The sequence below is a fragment of the Bos grunniens genome, chromosome 12 (genome assembly GCF_055505025.1).
Source record: "Bos grunniens cultivar Pamir isolate PY7600 chromosome 12, Bosgru_T2T1.0, whole genome shotgun sequence".
NCBI lineage: Eukaryota > Metazoa > Chordata > Mammalia > Artiodactyla > Bovidae > Bos > Bos grunniens.
In genome coordinates this window covers 80975560-80995519 of record NC_141176.1, presented here as the reverse complement: position 1 = coordinate 80995519, position 19960 = coordinate 80975560, and the positions used below count along the sequence as shown (strand labels likewise).

The 19960-nt window shown below is 39.7% G+C and overlaps 1 protein-coding gene across 2 annotated transcripts in view; it reads right to left on the bottom strand.

The window, feature by feature from the left end:
• The window catches only part of RAP2A (RAP2A, member of RAS oncogene family), a 41627-nt gene that overhangs the window by 10835 nt on the left and 10832 nt on the right, over window positions 1-19960 (bottom strand). The window contains exon 2 of one of the 2 annotated variants that reach the window (XM_086330328.1): window positions 13957-14337. The exons of the other annotated variant lie outside the window; for it this stretch is intronic. Coding sequence (XP_086186454.1) covers window positions 14262-14337 — 76 coding nt within the window. The 3' untranslated portion in view covers window positions 13957-14261. Of the gene's footprint in view, window positions 1-13956; window positions 14338-19960 lie in introns of those variants that run through there. 2 annotated transcript variants of the gene reach the window in all.

The following is a 19960-nucleotide window of genomic DNA, read 5'->3' as shown; positions in this document are numbered from 1 at the left end:
TAACTCAGGCACTTTGAATGTTGTGTTGAAAAGCCATTTGGGAGAGAAGATACTTGGCAAAAGGCATCTGATAAAGGGCTGTTATCCAGCATATACACGGGAGTCTTAAAACTCAACAAGCAACAGACAACCCGATTGAACAATGGGCCAATGACCTTTAAGATACACCTCAACAAGGAAGGTATACAGATGGGCAAACGGGCATGTAAAGAGATGCTGCACATCGTGTTTTGTCAGAGAAATTAAAATAGAGACACCAGCACACACCTCCTGGAATGGCCACAATCGAGAGCACTGACAACACCAAATGCCAGGAGGACGTGGAACAGCAGGACTTTCAGTCACTCCTGGTGGGAGTGCTAATGGTGCAGCCACCTGCAAGGCAGTTGAGTGATTTCTTAGAAAACAACATATACCCTTACCATACAAACCAGCAATCCCTGGTATTTAGCTCCCCAAACCAAACATTTACAAATATATAAAGCCTGCACATAGATGTATATAGCAGCTTTATTCGTAACTGCCCAAACTTGGACACAACCAACATATCCTTCAGCAGGTGAATGGGTAAATAAACTGTGGTATATCCAGACAATAAAGTATCATTAGTGTTAACAAGAAATAACCTAATGAGTCATGAAAAAAAAATAGGAAATTTAAATGCACCTTATTAAGTGAAAGAAACCAATCTGCAATGGTGACATACTGCATGGTTTCAATTGCATGACATTTTGGAAAATGCAGAATTCTGGAGACAAGTTAAAAGATCCGTGGTTGCCAGGGGTTGATGGGGTGGGGAGGAAGGGCAGAATGGATGGAATACAGAGGATTTTTAAGAGTGAAAATACTCTTCATGATACCATCATGATGGATACATGCTATTAAACATTTGCCCAAATTCACACAATGTACAGGGCTTCTCTGATGGTTCAGCAGGTAACGAATCCGCCCGCAATTCAGGAGACACAGGACATGCAGGTTCAATCCCTGGGTCGGGAAGATCCCCTGGAAGGACAAAAATGGCAACCCACTCTAGTATTCTTGCCTAGAGAATCCCATGGACAGAGAAGCCTGGCAGGCTACAGTCCACCAAGTGGCAAAGACTTGGACACGACTGAGCAACTGACACGCACGCACACCGTACAACACCAGGAGTGTACTAAGGTAAATCACCAGGCGATTACGGCAAGTCAGTGTAGATCCATCAGTTTAACCAAGGTCAGAGCTCAGCTGGTAAAGAATCTGCCTGCAATGCAGGAGACCCCGGTTCGATTCCTGGGTTGGGAAGATGTGCTGGAGAAAGGATAGGCTACCCACTCCAGGATTCTTGGGCTTCCCTTGTGGCTCTGCTGGTAAAGAATCTGCCTTCAATGTGGGAGACCTGGGTTTGATCCTTGGGTTGGGAAGATCCCATGGAGAAGGGAAAGGCTACCTACTCCAGTATTCTGGCCTGGAGAATTCCATGGACTGTATAGTGCAGAGGATTTGCAAAGAGTCGGACAATACTGAGCACCTTTCACCTTCCCTTCCCTTTCCCCAGTCTGGTGGGGGATGGTGTTAATGGGAGAGGTTATACATGTGTGGGGTCAAGGGCTATACAGGAAATCTCTGCATCATCTCAATTGTGCTGTGAACCTTAAACTACACTAAAGAAATAGAGTCTTTAAAAAAGAAAGCTACTGGAGGACTAGGGTAGCCAAGGGGGCTTAAGTTCACTAAAGTCTTTATGTCCCACTGATCACAAGTGAAAACTCATGAGAAAATACAAAAAGTAACTACCAAACAACTCTGAAATATAAAGAGAAAAACAGGCAGATTGGTGCGGGCGGCCAATTCCTGGAGAGAAGACCCATGAGGTTGAGTTTCTTGGTTTTTTCTCTTTGCTCCGAGAGTGGGCAGTCAGTGGTATGCACACAGCCAGAACTCTGGGAGAAATTCATTCTACCCAGAAGGTCAAGTGAAGGGATGCCTGTGAGCTGGAAGGTGTGCGTGGGTGGGAAAGCCTCCCTTTTTCCTTTGCTTGTCCTTTCCCAGCTCACCTACAACGGGCCCCCTAGCAGAGCTGGGGTGGTGGGCAATGCCCATAGCTAGGACTTCATTAGAAATTTCTGGTTAGAGGAATGGAAAACAAGGCTTCTTAAGGGCCAAGGAGGATGAGAGAAAGCTCTAGTTTTTTCCCTTCTCTCTTCTCTGCCTGCTTTGCTAGGAAGATGACCCAAACTGGGAGAACTAGTTGTAGTGTAGCAGTGCAGAAGGATACCAACCATTTACCTAATTAATATTTATAGAATACTCTACTTCATAAAAGTAGAATACATATTCTTGTCAAGTGCACCTGGAATATTCACTTAAGACCATATTTTTGGCTATAAAAACTGTATAAATGTAAAAGAGCTGAAATGATACAAAACATGTTCTCAGACCATAATGGAATTAAACTAGAAATCAGTAACGAAAGATACCTAGAAAAATCTCCAGATACTGAGAAACTCAAGCATATACTTCTAAATAATCCATGGGCCAAAGAAGACATCATTAAAAAATTAGAAAAAATTTAAGTGAATGAAAATAAAACGTAACAAAATCTGTGGGATGCAGTTAAAGCACTGCAGAGAGGAAAATTATAGCACTACATGTTTATATGTCTCAAATCAGTGATCTGTGCTACCACCTTAAGAAAATGAGAGAAAAAGCACAAAATAAATCCAAATTAAGCAGAAGGAAGAAATACTAAAGGACAAAAATAAAAGATATGAGAGTTGGGCCATAAAGAAGGCTGAGTGCTGAAGAACTGATGCTCTTTAATTGTGGTGCTGGAGAAGATTCTTAAGAGTCCCTTTGACAGCAAGGAGATCAAACCAGTCAATCCTAAAGGAAATTAATTCTGAATATTCACCGGAAGGACTGATGCTGAAGCTGAAGCTCTAATACTTTGGCCACCTAATGTGAAGAGCCAACTCGTCAGAAAAGACCCTGATGCTGGGAAAGATTGAGGGCAGGAGGAGAAGCAGGCAACAGAGGATGAGATGGTTGGATGGCATCACCAATTGAATGGACATGAATTTGAGCAAACTCTGGGAGATCGTAAAAGACAGGGAAGCCTGGCGTGCTGCAGTCCATGAGGTTGCAAAGAGCTTGGCACAACTTAAGTGACTTGACAACAACAACAAAATAAAAGAAATAGAAAACAGAAAAACAGTACAGAAAAAAATCAGTAACACTAAAAATGCAGTTCTCTGAAAACAAGCAATAAAATTGGTAAACTTTTATCCAGACTGATCAAGAAAAAAAAGATGACACAAATTAACAATACCAGAAAGAGGAAACTTACTACACACACTACTGATATGGAACAGAATATGCTCCTGAAAGAGAAACTTGGATGAAATGCACCAATACCTTGGAACATATGTGATGTCACGTATGCCCCTCTCTTCAGAGGATGATAGCACTGATGATATAATCTCTAAACCTCTCCGTTTCACTTCTTCAGGTATCTAAACTCTAGTTCTTCATTATCTAATTCAACTTTATCTCCTACAGCTTGATAAACAGAATCTTCCATTCTGAATTCTGTCCACCTGTTCATGATAGTTCTCTAATGAGAATGGTCCCTACCAATCAAATTCTAAGATCCATTCAAAGCTTAGGTCAGATTTCATCTTTTAAAATCCTCCCTTACTTTTATAAATAGCTCATTAGTCTGAACTCTTATATTTACATTTTATGTCATTAAGAATTTGGGCTTCTTGGGTTTTCATTAATTTATTTCTTTGAGTATCTACTAGGCATTGTGTGAGGGACTGTGGATATAAGACATATGAAATCCTTAAGAGTTTGTGCTCAAGTTCAAGGAAACACAATAAACAAACAACCAATATCACTAAAGACTGTGATACCTGTTTCAGAGAAAATCAATATTGATTAATATACAGTAACTTGGGTGGGCCAATATTACATGAGGGCATCAAAGAAGGCATCTTTAGGGAGATGAATTCTAAGCCGAAATCTGAAGATTGAGAGTTGAGTCAGCCACAGGAAAAAAAAAAAACCAAAAAACCAGGAATCAAACATTTTAACCAGAAGAAAATATAAAGGAAAGGCAGTAGAAAGCTGCCAGCTTTATTCAGGGAACAAAAGGGAGACTGGCACAGTTACAGCATAAAGAGCAAGGGGAAGAAAAGCAGGAGGGATGACTGAAGAAGGACCCATGACCGCTCTTCTAAGAACAGGAGAAAGTGACTGAAGGTCTGTTAGCAGGGAAGTGAGGAGGTTTATGTGTCACGAGAGCAGTGTGGCTAATACACAGAAAATGTTCTTTAGGGGCACAGAAGTAGCAGGCAGACAGGAGATGACTGCTGTGTTCAAGGCATCAATGATGGCTTGAATTGGAATGATGGCCAATACCAGTGGAAAGAAATAAAAGTTAAAATATATTTTGGAGGCAGCATCAACAAAGACATGATAATGGACTGGTTGAAGAAGACAGCAGGTAATTGTTGGACGACAGAGAAATCAGTAAATGGTTCGTAGGTAAACTACTGCTTTTACAAGTATGACTTATCTCATGATTTATGACAAAGGTCCATCTACAGTTCTTTGGGGAAATGGTCTTTTAAATAAATAGCACTGGATCAACTGGATAGCCATACATGGCGGGACAAAAAGAAAAACCTTGACTCTCTGTGTCTCACACCCTTCATACAAATTAGAGATAAATCCCAGAATAAAAGTCAATACACCTCCTAGAATTAAATATGGAAGAGGAATCTTCATAACCTTGGAGTGCAGAAAGATGTATTAACTAGGACACAGAAAAGAACTAAACATAAAAATGAAAGATTAAGAACTTATGTTCTTTAAAAGAAACCACTAAGCAAGTGAAAAGGCAAGGCAAAGTGGGGGAAAGGTACCTGCAATACATGGATCTCCAAAATGTATAAAGAATTTCTACAACATTTAAGAAAAAGACAAAACAATTTTTAAGTGGACCAAACATGTAAGTTGTTTTAAAAAGAAGATATGCCACCAGTCATTAAGCAGATAGAAAAGTGTTTATCATTACATGCCAGAGAAATAAAAACTAAAATCAAAATGAGGTACCACTAAACTCTTACCAGATAAGCTAAAATTTTAAAAGGCTGATAATATCAAATGTCGGCTAGCAAGTGGAACAACTCTTACTGGGAGAAGAGTAAATTGGCACAACTGTTTTGGAGAATCATTTGTCACTGCAGTTGACCCTTCAACAATGTGGGGATAATCTGCACACAGCTCACAGCTGGCCCTCTGTATCCACGGTCACAACCAGGGCTTCAACACACCACGGACCGCGCGGCACTGCAGGGGTTACCACTGAGAAATGTCTGCATGTGAGTGGGCCTGCACAGTTTGCCCATGTTGTCCAAGGCTCAGCTGTATCTACTGTGCGTTCATGACCAGTAATTCTGCTCCGTGGCATTCACCAACGGACAGTGTGCACACATATGCACCAAAAGATACGTACTAGAATGTTCACAGTAGTGTTAGTCACGATAGCCCTGATCTCAAAACTGCCCAAACGCCCATCAACAGAATAAACAATGAAATCGTGGGATATCCACACACGGGACTACTGTACCTCAATGAAGTATTCGCTACTGCTACAAGAGACATGAATGAGTCTCATAATGAGGATGCTGAATGATGAGACCCTGGGTTGATCCCTGGGTCAGGAAGATCTCCTGGAGAAGGAAACGGCAATCCACTCCAGTATTCTTGCCTTGAGGATCCCACAGACAGAGAAGCCTACAGTCCATGTGGTCGCAATGAATCAGACACAACTGAGCGACTAACACTTTCACTTTCAAAAGCCTAAAAATAAACAAAACTAATCTGTGTTGGTCTTCGAGCATGGAAGTAACAGGCATGAAACTTGACGGAAACTGCTGGGTTGTCTGAAAGGTTTGTCCTGCATCTTTATGCAGGATTTGGCTACCTGGAGTATACATTTAGCTGTCTGATCTTATTTGTGTGTTTTACCACATAAAAGTTATACCTCAATTAAAGAAAGACACTGAAACAAAAAAATCAACAAATAAGATAATTATCTAAATGATTTCCTCACTGAAATAGGAATAGAAAAATAACCTTTAAGACCAACTGAGTAAGCATGCATGTTGGTAATAGGTGTAAGTTGCACAAAGTCCATGATTAAGTTGATCAGTCGGTTTACTGCTCAGCTAAACACTGCTAATGTATTCTAAAATTCTGTCCACGTCCTATGCTATTTATTTTATATTCAAAGCTGGCTGAAGACTGAAAGCATAAGGAATACTATACTAAAGTAAATGCTTTTAGAAATAAAAACGATGAAAACGCTGAACATTTTCTTCACTATTGGATCTATAAATTGCATCCATCTGACTGACTACAATTCTTCTCAGGCATAGCAAGATGTCACAGCAAGCCAGAGAACTCCAAATATCCATGTTAGAAACAGAATATAACTATGACTAACTATGACTTTTTATCTATTAGATATAAAAATACTCCCCCCCAGAGATGTGTCATATGTGGGGAAGTGTTTGCAACTGGAAGCCTTAAACCTTGTTATTTAGAAACTACACGCGCATATATCTGAATAAACCATTATTATTATTATTTTTAAAGCACAATATCCAAGATATCCAGACTAAGGCAGAGGAAAGCAGCTACTGGTCCACATTATGTATTTTAATGTGCAACAAAATTTCAACCTGCATTTTAATGTATATTCAGTCATCAACTAATCTGTCAACAAAGTAAGCATCTTCTTACATAATTTAAACAGCAGGGACAATTCAAGCATGGACACATATTTGAAGAACACAGAACTCTCATCTAAGAAACAAAGGTCTTCAAACATAAAACCTGCATTTTATCTTTAGTGATAGCTGAAATCTAAAACCTCTGCATTAAAAAACAGGTCCAACTATTGTACTTGAAAAGACTAAATTGAGTCAATTACTCAGAAATACGCAAGTTATTTGAACTGTTATCTATATTTACATCAAATTATAGGATATTTCTTTTCAGCATCCCCTCATTTCAGCATTCCTGGCAAAAACGTTGATGAATGGAAATTTGTATGTTTTTGGTACACAGTTAAAGTTCAAGTATTTTTTAAAAAGTTACCTCTGACTGAAGAACATTTAAAGATGCATCAAAGCTAGGTAGAGCTAAGATTTTTAAAGAAACTTTGAGATCTTAAAATATTTATTTCCAAATCACTAAATATAAACAGCACCAAATAAAACTAAAAAACAGAAACATGCTGCATCTCCAGAAAGTTCAGGTTATCTGACCAGCAGAATGAGCTTTTCTTCTCTCAGCAATGAACAGCTCAGGCAAAGAGTGCCATCAATTATGCACGGCAGGTTGTAACTGGTTGGTTCAACTGGGCGTAAGTTTGACTGGTGATGTCTATTAAAAAGGATTTTTCATTTGAACTGGGAGAAGTTAACAGGTGACAGATGGCAGACGCAAAACAAAACAAATGCACAGTGAAGAAAGGAGCTGGAAACCCTCATTACTGGCAGCGATTATGGTGCCCAAGAGCAGCCAATGGAGAATGATGAGCTACGGGTATGTTGGCAGGATTCAACCCAACAGCAAAGTAAAAGAAGTTAGAAATGGTTATAAGAGGTCACTGTGGGAGCAAGGGAGAAAGGATGGTCAGCAAAAGTCATCAAGAGTCTCTAAAGTAATCAAGTTGGAGATGAGAGGCTGTAACAACAGGTCTGCAACAGTACTGATTACAGGGAACAGGCAGAGTGAGAATTATTGGATGTGAGAAAACTGGTCCCTTCATTTTCATTCCTGCTACAAAACTCCTTTAATTTCCAAAACAACTCACACCTGAGCTATGCAAGTCTCCTAACTGGTCCTACCTCCAATTTCTTGCCTCATTATTCTATCTTCTATGCCATTTCCACAACAGTTATCCTAAAACCCTGCACATGTTTCTCTCCCCATCCTTGCAAATCACTACCTTAGAAAAATAAATGGCGGCTCTACAACCACTGGGGCTTCCCCGGTGGTTCAGTGGTGAAGAACCTGCCTGCCAATGCAGGAGATGTGGGTTCAATCCCTGCATTGGGAAGATCCCTTGTAGAAGGAAATGGCACCCTACTCCAGTATGCTTGCCTGGGAAATCCCATGGACAGAGGAGCCTGGCGGGCTACAGTCCACAGGGTCGCAAAGAGCTGGATATGACTTAGCAACTAAAGAACAACAGTTAAACCACTAGATAAAGGCTAACACTTAAGGTCAACCACAGCTTTCAGTTCCGTTCAGTTCAGTCGCTCAGTCGTGTCCGACTCTTTGCAACCCCATGAATCGCAGCACACCAGGCCTCCCTGTCCATCACCAACTCCCGGAGTTCATTCAGACTCACGTCTATCAAGTCAGTGATGCCATCCAGCCATCTCATCCTCTGTCTTCCCCTTCTCCTCCTGCCCCCAATCCCTCCCAGCATCAGAGTCTTTTCCAATGAGTCAACTTTTCGCATGAGGTGGCCAAAGTACTGGAGTTTCAGCTTTAGCATCATTCCTTCCAAAGAAATCCCAGGGCTGATCTCCTTCAGAATGGACTGGCTGGATCTCCTTGCAGTCCAAAGGATTCTCAAGAGTCTTCTCCAACACCATAGTTCAAAAGCATCAATTCTTCAACACTCAGCCTTCTTCACAGTCCAACTCTCATATCCATACATGACCACAGGAAAAACCATAGCCTTGACTAGACGGACCTTTGTTGGCAAAGTAATATCTCTGCTTTTGAATATGCTATCTAGGTTGGTCATAACTTTCCTTGTCACTGGCTAAAATCATGATGGAGTCCACAAGGGGAAGAGAACTGGATGTATATTTAGGGTACCTAGAAAAAGTCCCAGCTGTGCTCCCTAAGACATGTCACGTGACCTCTCTCAGCCTCAGGTGCCCCCCTCCTTTTATTTCTCCTTTTTTGGCTGTGCCATGCGGCATGTGGGATCTTAGTTCCCTGGCCAGGGATTGAACCCACACCCTATGCACTGGAAGCTCAGAGTCCAACCACTAGACTGCCAGGCAAGTTCCCCTCCCGTTCCTTACTTGTGAAACAAACATTAGGTATTACAGTATGGAAGAAGATGGTGATGACTTTCCTAACAATAGCTTAGCACCCATGGAAGGCTTAGTAGGTGCCAGACACTGTGCTAAGCAGTTTGCATGAATTACCCATTGAAGTATTACGGATACTGTAAAATACTACAGAATGCTAATTATTCTTTTCTAAGTTCTTTCCAACCATCTGTTAGTAAGTCAGTTTTAGAATTTTAATTGTGGTGATATAGCTGTAAAAAAGTACAAAAATTGTTACACAGTATCTTATTTCTTATCTCCAGCTTCCATTCCCCGGCAGGATGGTCTTCTACAATAAAGGCCATTAGCTCCTATTGGTACAACGTGAGAACAACAGGATAGATATTAATATCAAATTAGTCTGCTGCTACTATCAAATTGCCTCTAATATCAAAAGCTGGCAGTTTACCATCTTCTCCAAACAGAAGTATCTTTCCTTACTCTATTCACCTTCTTGCTTCGAACACTGCTGAGTCAAGTCACTAGATATGAACCACAGCTCTGACGAGATGGGGGGTGTTCAGGGTGGTATGGCCGTAGGCTGAACCATGCTCTGAAGCCTTACAGAACAATGTGGTATAATCAAAAAGAAAATGGGACAGAACTGAAGAGAATGAGAAGAACCAAGGTCTCGTTTCTGTCTTAAACTAGCTGTGCCACCTTTGTAGATAGATCTGGGACCTCAGGAAAGTAAGGGCCAGGAATGTTTTTATGTAGCTGTTTCTCTAGTACTGGAATCAATTCTTGACACAGTCCTACAAAACAGAATGACTTAATGAAGTGATGATCTACAAATATGACAGCTTTCGCACGCGCCCCTAGTGAAAATGTCACAGAAACAATCCAAACATATCCATGGCTGCTGCTGTTTCAGTCGCTCAGTCCTGTTCGACTCTTTCCGACCCCATGGACTGTAGCCCACCAGGCTCCTCGTCCACGGGATTTTCCAGGCAAGAGTACTGGAGTGGGTTGCCACTTCCTTCTCCAAGGGATCTTCCTGACCAGGAATCGAACCTACTTCTCCTGCACTGACGCAGACTCTTCACCACTGAGCCACGAGGAAAGCCATAGCCACGGTCCCCAGGCTGGGAAAGCATTTTCGATGTACTTCATCCAGCATGCTTTCTTTTTCTTTACCCTTTATCATGGTTTACCATTAGATGCCAAAATGCTTAAAACTGATTTGCAGCATAAAGGCTCTCCAGATATTTGGAAGAAAAATGGTCAAAATCCATAATGTAACGAACTAAAGGAACATTTATTTATAATTCAACAAATACTTTCTTTGTACCAAGTGCTAGGTATCAAAATTGAAGCAGACTACCACCAAATCAATACATGGAAGAAGCTTTTCTTCTTAAGACAGATTAGATGTATTTGCCAACTACTTTTATAAACAACATACACTGTGGGCAGAGTACAGGGGGAGGGTCCAGTAAGACTATTATTATTACAAGCAGTTGCAAAACATATACATGTAGACTTAGATTTTTCTGCTGAAACTAAACTTTAATATGTTATAAACTAATAAAATTATATATGATCTCCAGTTCCGTTCCGTCAACTCAGTCATGTCTGACTCTTTGCGACCCCACAAATTGCAGTACGCCAGGCCTCCCTGTCCATCACCTACTCCCGGAGTTTACCCAAACCCACATCCATTGAGTCGGTGATGCCATCCAGCCATCTCATCCTCTGTCATCCCCTTCTCCTCCTGCCCTCAATCTTTCCCAGCATCAGGGTCTTTTCCAATGAGTCAGGTCTTCACATCAGGTGGCCAAAGTATTGGAGTTTCAGCTTCAGCATCAGTCCTTCCAATGAACACCCAGGACTGATCTCCTTTAGGATGGACTGGTTGGATCTCCTTGCAGTCCAAGGGACTCTCAAAAGTCTTCTCCAACACCACAGTTCAAAAGCATCAATTCTTCAACACTCAGCCTTCTTTGTAGTCCAACTCTCACCTCCATACATGACCACTGGAAAAACCATAGCTTTGACTAGATGGACCTTTGTTGGCAAAGTAATGTCTCTGCTTTTTAATATGCTGTCTAGGTTGGTCATAATTTTCCTTCCAAGGAGTAAGCGTCTTTTAATTTCATGGCTGCCATCACCATCTGCAGTGATTTTGGAGCCCCCAAAAATAAAATCTGACACTGTTTCCCCATCTATCTGCCATGAAGTGATGGGACTGGATGCCATGATCTTAGTTTTCTGAATGTTGAGCTTTAAGCCAACTTTTTCACTCTCCTCTTTCACTTTCATCAAGAGGCTCTTTAGTTCTTCTTCACTTTCTGCCATAAGGGTGGTGTCATCTGCATATCTGAGGTTATTGATATGTCTCCAGGCAATCTTGATTCCAGCTTGTAAGTGTGGTTAGTCATGTGTGGGTAAGAACAGTAAAATGACACAGGGCAGATAAAATGTGAAGGCAAATGGTGAGCACCTGCATCAGTCTACCACCTTTTAATACCTAAAATACACTCATCCATTCACTTACCACTCATCCTCAATATTCTTTAAAGATCTTCACAGAGAGAAATCCAAAGGATCAATAGTACTTTTATCAAAATAATTTATAAAATATCAACATGTTCATCTAAAAATGTTTTACCATTTCAGATAACTATTGCTGTATAAAAACTACCCCAAAACTAATGGATTAACATAACCATTTTACTGTATTTTGTGGTGGTGTGACTCAGGAATTTGGGCAGAGTTCAGTTGGGTGATTCTTCTGCTCCATGTGGTACTGACTGGGCTCATTCAGTGGTCCTCAGCTAGGGCTGGGCTGGGCGGACAGTCAACGCTGGCTGCACCCTAGGCCTGGCCCGTCGGTGGGCACAGTTGGATGGGCAGCTCCCTCCCTCTCTCCACATGGTCTCAGGGCCTTTTCAGGGCAGCTGGACTTCTCACATGGCAGCTCAGGGCTCCAAAAGACCATGGTGGAAGGTGCACAGTCCTTGTAGAGACTAGGCCCCAAACTCGCTTAGCATCACCTCCACCATCTTTCTTGGTCAAAGTAGTTACGGGCCAGCCCAGAGTCAAGGAAGGGGAAATAGATCCCACCTCTTTCTGGGAATCATGTCCAACAATCCACAGCCATCTTCAGTCTAGTATGTTTTGTAAAGAAGATGTCATTCTTTAAACTGAATTTCCAGTTCATGAGGATATTCTGCCCCAAGTTAAGAAATATAATACAGAAGGATGGTGCCAAGTCAAAGAAAGAAACTGTTTATACAGACTGGGTATTTCAAAAATACATGTAAAAAACTGGGCTGCAGTTGTCATGATTCTAAAAACAGAGAACTTAAGGTAAGAGTCTAGAGGGACTATATAATTTACTGCCAAGAGACGCTTTTGAGATGGAAAGGGACACTGTAAACAAATGTGCCAAGGCAACAGGCATAAACCTGAACTGTCCCAGGTAAAGAGACACCAGGTCACCTTTGGAGAAAAGGGAACAGATGAAAGTGGTGGTACTCATTCAAAGGAAAATATTCATGGGATTGTTAGAAGCCAATCAGTATGGCGTACAAAAGCTTTCAGTTCAGTTCAGTTGCTTAGTTGTGTCCAACTCTTTGCAACCCCATGGACCACACCACGCCAGGCCTCCCTATCCATCACCAACTCCCGGAGTTTACTCAAACTCATGTCCATTGAGTTGGTGATGCCATCCAATCACCTCATCCTCTGTTGTCCCCTTCCCCTCCAAAAGCTTTAGGATTTGTGATTTCAACAGCATGTGCTGATGGGAGCAACAGAACCACTCGCCTTCCCCAAATAGTCATTCCTCCATAAATGTCCAACCATTTCATTTAGTAAAACCAGATGATGTGCTCAGGACAGCCTGAGGAATAAACACCAAGACTGGCCTTTTCAAATGGATGTAGCTCTGGGAGGCGTCCTACCACCCGACAGTGTTTAGGTCCTTCCCCTCTGAAGACAGCAGTATGCCAAACTGGTTAATGGTTGTTTGAGAGCAAGAACAGGTAGAGTTCATGCAAGCTTTACAGCTCTTTAATGTAAGGCCACTGAAACCAGTTCTGTGTCATTGGTATTATGCGTAAACTGATAAATCGAGATGTGATTTTCTCATCTCTAGCTCCTCTAAAATAAAACTTGAAAATCACCTTAACTTTCTAGTTAGCGTTCAGGTAGTATGCACCCGTCTTAACAGCGAGCATCTAGCCCCTCATTATGCCAACAGGACTGATGGTCAAAGTTTGGCTCACAAAGCCAAAGAGAAAACATTCTGAGTACACGTGGGTCGTCTGGGTGAGGAGGAGATTATATCTCAGTATAGTTTTGGAGGAAATGGAAACCCACTCCAGTATTCTTGCCTGGTGCCCTGGAAATCCTACAGACAGAGGATCCTGGCAGGCTACAGTTTATGGGGTCTCAAAGAGTTGGACATGACTTAGAGGCTGAACAAAAATAGTTTTATATATATCATGTTTGAAATTTTCAGTTTTACTAAATGCAAAAACCAAACCATCCCCCACCCCCACCCCCGCAAAACCCTGATATGACAACAAAGCTTATCCTTTGTTTCCCAATCTCTATTAAATTAACCCTGATAATGAACTTTTATTTTTAAATGAACTTTTATCTTTAGTTTATCTTCCAGCTATCTTCCCTGGGTACTAGCTAACCTACTCTGTTTTCTCTCAATTATCCATAAATCAGTTTGCCTTTTTAATGCTTTCTAAGACAACAATTCTGCTCAAACCATTCAACAACCAAATACAAACAGCAAGTTTTAAGATTTCATTTCCAGGGAGGATTAAGATGTACTAAATAAAGCAAATACACAATTGTTGACATTAGACTTAGAGAAATTTTTGAGTCAGAATGCATCTTTAGAAAAGGTGAAATAGTTGAGGGGGATTAAGAAGCACAGACTTCCAGTTACAAAATATGATTCAGAGGTATGAAATATATAGTATAGAGCTGTCCAGGGGAATAGCATAGTAATGATGTAAAGTCTTTGTATGATGACACATGGTAACAGGACTTATCACGGTGATCATTTTGCAATGTGTAGAAATACCCGATCACTGTGTTGTGCACCAGAATGTAAAGTCTTTGTATGATGACACATGGAAACAGGACTTATCACGGTGATCACTTTGCGATGTGTAGAAATATCCAACCACTATGTTGTACACCAGGAACCACATAGCACTGTAGGCCAGTCATGCTTCAAAAACAAAAACAGAAAAACAAACTCACAGAAAAAGAGAACAGACTTGTGGTTACCAGAGGCAGGGGTGTATGGAGGTTGAGGGAGGAACTGGATGAAGGAGTCAAAATGCACAGATTTCCAGTTCTAAGTATATAAGTTCTAAGGATATAAAGTACAATGTGATTAAATATAATTAACACTGCTGTATGTTATCAATGAAAGCTGTTAAGAGAGTAAATCCTAAGAGTCTCATCACAAGGAAAAAAAATCTTTTTTTCCTATTTCTTTAATGTTGCATCTGTATGAGATGATTAATGTTCACTAAACCTCCTGTGATAATCATTTCATGATATACATGAGTCAAATCATTATGCTGTACACTTTAAACTTACATAGTGCTGTAGGTGAGCTACAGCTGAATAAAATAGGAAGGGGGAAAACAACTTGTACCCCCCAAAAGCTTCCTTAGAAAAAGTGGTCTAGTAAAAGCAATGTCTTTGGTGGAATAATACTTTAAAACTTAGACATAAAACTGTTCCAAAAAAAAAAAAAATGTATTCTGTCTCTCTCTCCATATATAATAAACTCAACACTGTCAAACATATATTCATTTGTAGTACATGTTGACACACCAGATGGACGAAGATAGAATCTTGTACTTATTCTGCATAACGCCCAGGGCAATGTTATGCAAATAAAATGCTTTAAACCATAGTATTTGATGTTGACAGTGATGACTTTTATGCAAAGACAAGACTTCTAGAATCAATTTATTAAAAACCTCTGTCAACATTATTTCCCTCCATTGCCCCCTCCTCTCTCTCTTTATATATATACACACACACATATATACAGATGTAGTTATATGTAACTAGCCATAAACACTATTAAAATTATTTCTAACCTATGCACAGTTTTGGCTTTCACATAAGGTCTATTATCATTGTCAACTTTTTAAAAAAGAAATATTATTTAACAAATACTTTTTATATGTATGATTACTTCCTATGAAGTATTTTTACATTTTACATACATGTACTAAAAACAATGGAGGAGGAAATGGCAACCCACTCCAGTGTTCTTGCCTGAAGAATTCCATGGACAGAGGAGCCTGGCAGGCTACAGTCCATGGGGTCGCAAAGAGTCGGACACGACTGAGTGACAAACACACACACACAAATCACAATTCTTTGTGAGTCCAAAATCATACTGTCACCACTTATAGGCAAGAGAGTCTTGTGGAAGACAAACACACAAAGCACTGAGGCCGACAAGGTCTGTAACACACACCGGATGAGCACTCCAGACACGGAGGAGAACGCAGTGGAGAAATGGAAATGCAATGCTAGATCGTGCTGTGTGCTAAGTCGCTTCAGTCATGTCCGACTCTTTGCAACCCCATGGACTGTAGCCCGCCAGGCTCCTCTGTCCATGGGATTCTCCAGGCAAGAATACTGGAGTGGGTTGCCATTTCCTTCTCCAGGGGATCTTCCTGACCCAGGGGTTGAACCTGTGTCTCCTGTAGTTCCTGCACTGCAGGCAGATTCTTTATCTCTGAGCCACCAGGGAAGCCCACGGAGGAGAAGGCAATGGAAAAATGGAAATGCAATACTAGATTAGCTATATAATTTATCTACATAGAGGAAGGCAACTGAGTCTAATGCCTAAGAAATCACATGGCAGTACACTGATTTTATAAAGTTGGAAAACACTTGGGTCTCACTTCTATTTCTTTGATCTTTGGTGAAATGTTATTATTGATATTTTAGGGTTACTATGCAAAGAATTCTATAGGAAATCAGTCCTGAATACTCAAAGGAAGGACCGAAAAGCTCCAATACTTTGGCCCTGATGTGAAGAACTGACTCAATGGAAAAGACCATGATGCTGGGAAAGATTGAAGGCGGGAGGAGAAGGAGACGACAGAGGATGAGATGATGGTTAGATGGCCTCACTGACTCAATGGACGTGAGTTTGAGCAAGCCCTGGGAGTTGGTGATGGACAGGGAAGCCTGGCGTGCTACAGTCCATGGGGTCGCAAAGAGTCAGACGTGACTGAGGAACTGAATCGAAGCAAAGAAAGTTTACATTCATTACCTCATCAGTTTTTTATTATACCTATATTCCAGATGAGGAAGTTGAGATGCAGAGAATGCTAACTTGCTCCTCATAACATAACTAGTAAGTACTGAAGCTCAGCTTTAATCAGATTAACCCTTATGGTCTTCATAGGTAAAATCAGATCATTACGTATGATAAAATTAAAAACTGAATAATTAGAACAACTACAATAAACACAGTATATTTGTTATGTTCATTGGAAACCTAAGAACACATGTATTTAGAATTAAGAACAAAATAAAAATTTCCACCCAAAATGCGAGAAAAACACTCTAAGGCTTCATTTGCAGAAAGATGTAAAGACATCTGGTAAGAAGAAAATATTAAGATGTACTGAATTATTAATAGGATGTAGGATTTCCACATTTGAATTATTAATTTTTAAGGGCTGCTCCAAGAAAAACATGAAAAACAACACTCCTAAGTGTTTTAAGTAAAGGTTTATAATGTTTCTCTGGGGTAATTTTACTAAGTGATTTTAAGATAGCTATAATTACGGTCATCTTCATCTATTTTTACTGTCTTAAAGGCAGAGCTGAATCAATATCATCTTGGAGAGATGCAGCAAGCCTCTTATAGAGATCAGTCTCCCCAGTAACCTGTTGTGGTAATGAACAAGCATTCCGGTCGGAATCCTCCTGCAACGTCCCATTCTCTGTTCTACACTGCACAGGGCCGGAGCTATCCTGCCTTATCAGGATGAACAAAACTACATGAGAAACAAGTCCTCATAATTGTAATCTGCCCAACAAACAGTAATAAATGCTTCCTCAAAAGATACACTTTCTGTATCTTTTTGGTCCTTGACTGAATGGTTTCTTTTTCCGTAACAGAGGCTGCATTTACTAGCTCAAGTTGGGAAATTTACTTCACTTTTAGAGCATTTATACAGCATTGCTGGAAAATGGAAAAGTGGGAAGAGAAGATAAAAGTTGTTTCAAACTATGAAAGATAGTTCCATTTATTTTTCTCAGAGAAAAATGTTCCACAATAGCAGTTTTCAAATTGTGTGTGATGAGATCAATTTAGTGGATCAAGAGGAATACTTATAAACAACGAAGTAAGAAAAGAATAATACAGAAACTATAATAATAGCAACACAGCAAGTGTAACTCTTGTTTCATGAAATTTTGGTTTCAGTTATACGTATTTATATCTGTATGTGCATTGTAAAATGTATTTCTGAGAGCCATGATTTAAGAAAATGTAAAAGCCCCTCACTGCTGGCTGAATACAAAGAAGTAGATAGCGTCTTAAAAAATATTCTTTTTGACAGATAATAACAATTTAAAAAAATAAGACACTGATGAGAGAAAATGAAGGAAAATCTAAGATTGTTCTGTACTCAAGACCTAGAAGATTATTGTTAAAATGTCCATAGTACCCAAAGCAGTCTACAGATTCAATTCAATCTCTATCAAAACTCCAATGGCATTTTCCACATAAATATAATAAACAATTCTAAAATTGTATAGAATTACAAAAGACCTCAAATAGCCAAAGGAATCTTGAGAAAGAAGATCTAAGCAGCAGCCATCACACTTCCTGATTCCAAACTATATTACAAAGCTACAGAAATCAAAACAGTATGGTACCAACATAAAAACAGACATATGTTAATATATCAGTGGAACAGACTAAAGAATGCCCTTACATATACGATCAACTACTTCACAACAAAGCAGCCAAGAATATACAATGGGAACGAATAGTTTCTTTAGGAACTGGTGCTGGGAAAATTGGACAGCTGCATGTAGGAGAATAGAACTGGAGTATTATCTTGCACCACAAACAAAAATCAACTCAAAATGGATTTAAAGATTTAAACACAAAACCTAAAACCATAAAACTCCTAAAAGAAAACATAGGGTGGTAAGCTGTTTGACAGTGGTCTTGGTAATAAGTTTTTGGATTTGACATAAAAAGCAAAGGCAACAAAACAAATAAAAAAGAGGGGGACTACATCAAACTAAAAAGCTTCTGCAGAGCAAATGAAACCATCAACCAAATGAAAAGGCAATCTATAGAATGGAAGAAAACATTTACAAATCATATACCTTACAAGGGGTTAATACCCAAAATATAAGAGGGACTCATACAACTCAATAGAAAAAAATAATCCAATTAAAAAATGGGAAGAGGATCTGAACAGACATTTTTCCGAAGGAGACATCAGATGACCAACAAGTACATGTAAAGGTGCTCAACACTGCTAATCAGGGAAGGACATATCAAAGTCGCAATGAGATTATCACCTGTTAGAGTGACCACCACTCAGAACACAAAAAACAAGTGTTGTTGAGAATGTGGAGAAGACAGAACCCCTGTGCACAGTGGGCAGGGATGGGAATTGGCACGGCCACCATAGAGAACAGTACGGAAGTTCCTCAAAAAATTAAAAAAAAAAAAAAAAAGAACTATCATATGATCTAGGGATGCCACATTTGGACATTTACATGTGAAGAAAACAAAATCACTATTTCAGAGAGATGCATGCACCCTCAAGTTCACTGCCCCATCATTTACAAGAGCCAAGTCATGGAGGCAACCTAAGCATCCACTGTTGGACGGGCTGATAGAGAAAATGCGGCATATACGCAAAACAGCACATTACTAAACCGTAAGAAAAAAAAAGGAAATCCTGCCATTTGAGACAATATGGGATAGAACTTAAGGGTATTCTGCGAAGTGAAATAAGTCAGGCAGAGAAAGACAGATACTGTATAATTTCACTTACATAGAGAATCTTAAAAGAAACAAATAAACCACAAAACTGAACTCAAAGATACAGAGAACAGAGGGAGGGTGGTAAATGGGCAAAGGTGGTTAAAAATAAAAGGTATACACTACCAGTTATAAAATAACTAATAAGTAAGCCCTGGGCAGGTAAGGTACAGCATGGCAATAATACTGTATTGGATATTTGAAAGCTGCTAAGGGAGTACACCATGAAAGTTGTCAGCACACACACAAATTCTATCTATGTGTGGTGACAGATGTTAACTAAACTTACTGTGGTGATTGTTTTGCAGTATATATGTATATTAAATCTTTACGTTTTATGAGAAATAACTTCTAAATATTTTAAGTTAAAGCTTTACAATGTTTTTGTCCTGGGTAATTTTACTGAATGCAAAAACCCTACCACTATTACAATGTATATATGTCAATTATCTCAGTAAGAATAAACTTTAAAAAACCCACAAAATCATTAATCAGCATACTTCCCCATAAAATACCAATCTGATTCGTTTTCAAAACAAAAAACAAAACCAAACCAACAATCTATCCAATGTGACCAGTGAATACATTTTAGCATTTTGATTTAAAGAATGTGTAATTTACAGGTATACTTTATTTACATGCTGCAATCTGTTTTAAATAGCTTATTCGGACAGAGTTCAGCAATGTATGATAAGTTCATTTCCAACATTAAGTAATGAAATACATCAAACTGCAAAGAATTCCAATGCTGTTCTGTTACTAGATCTCCCAAACCATGTCTGCAATATAATAT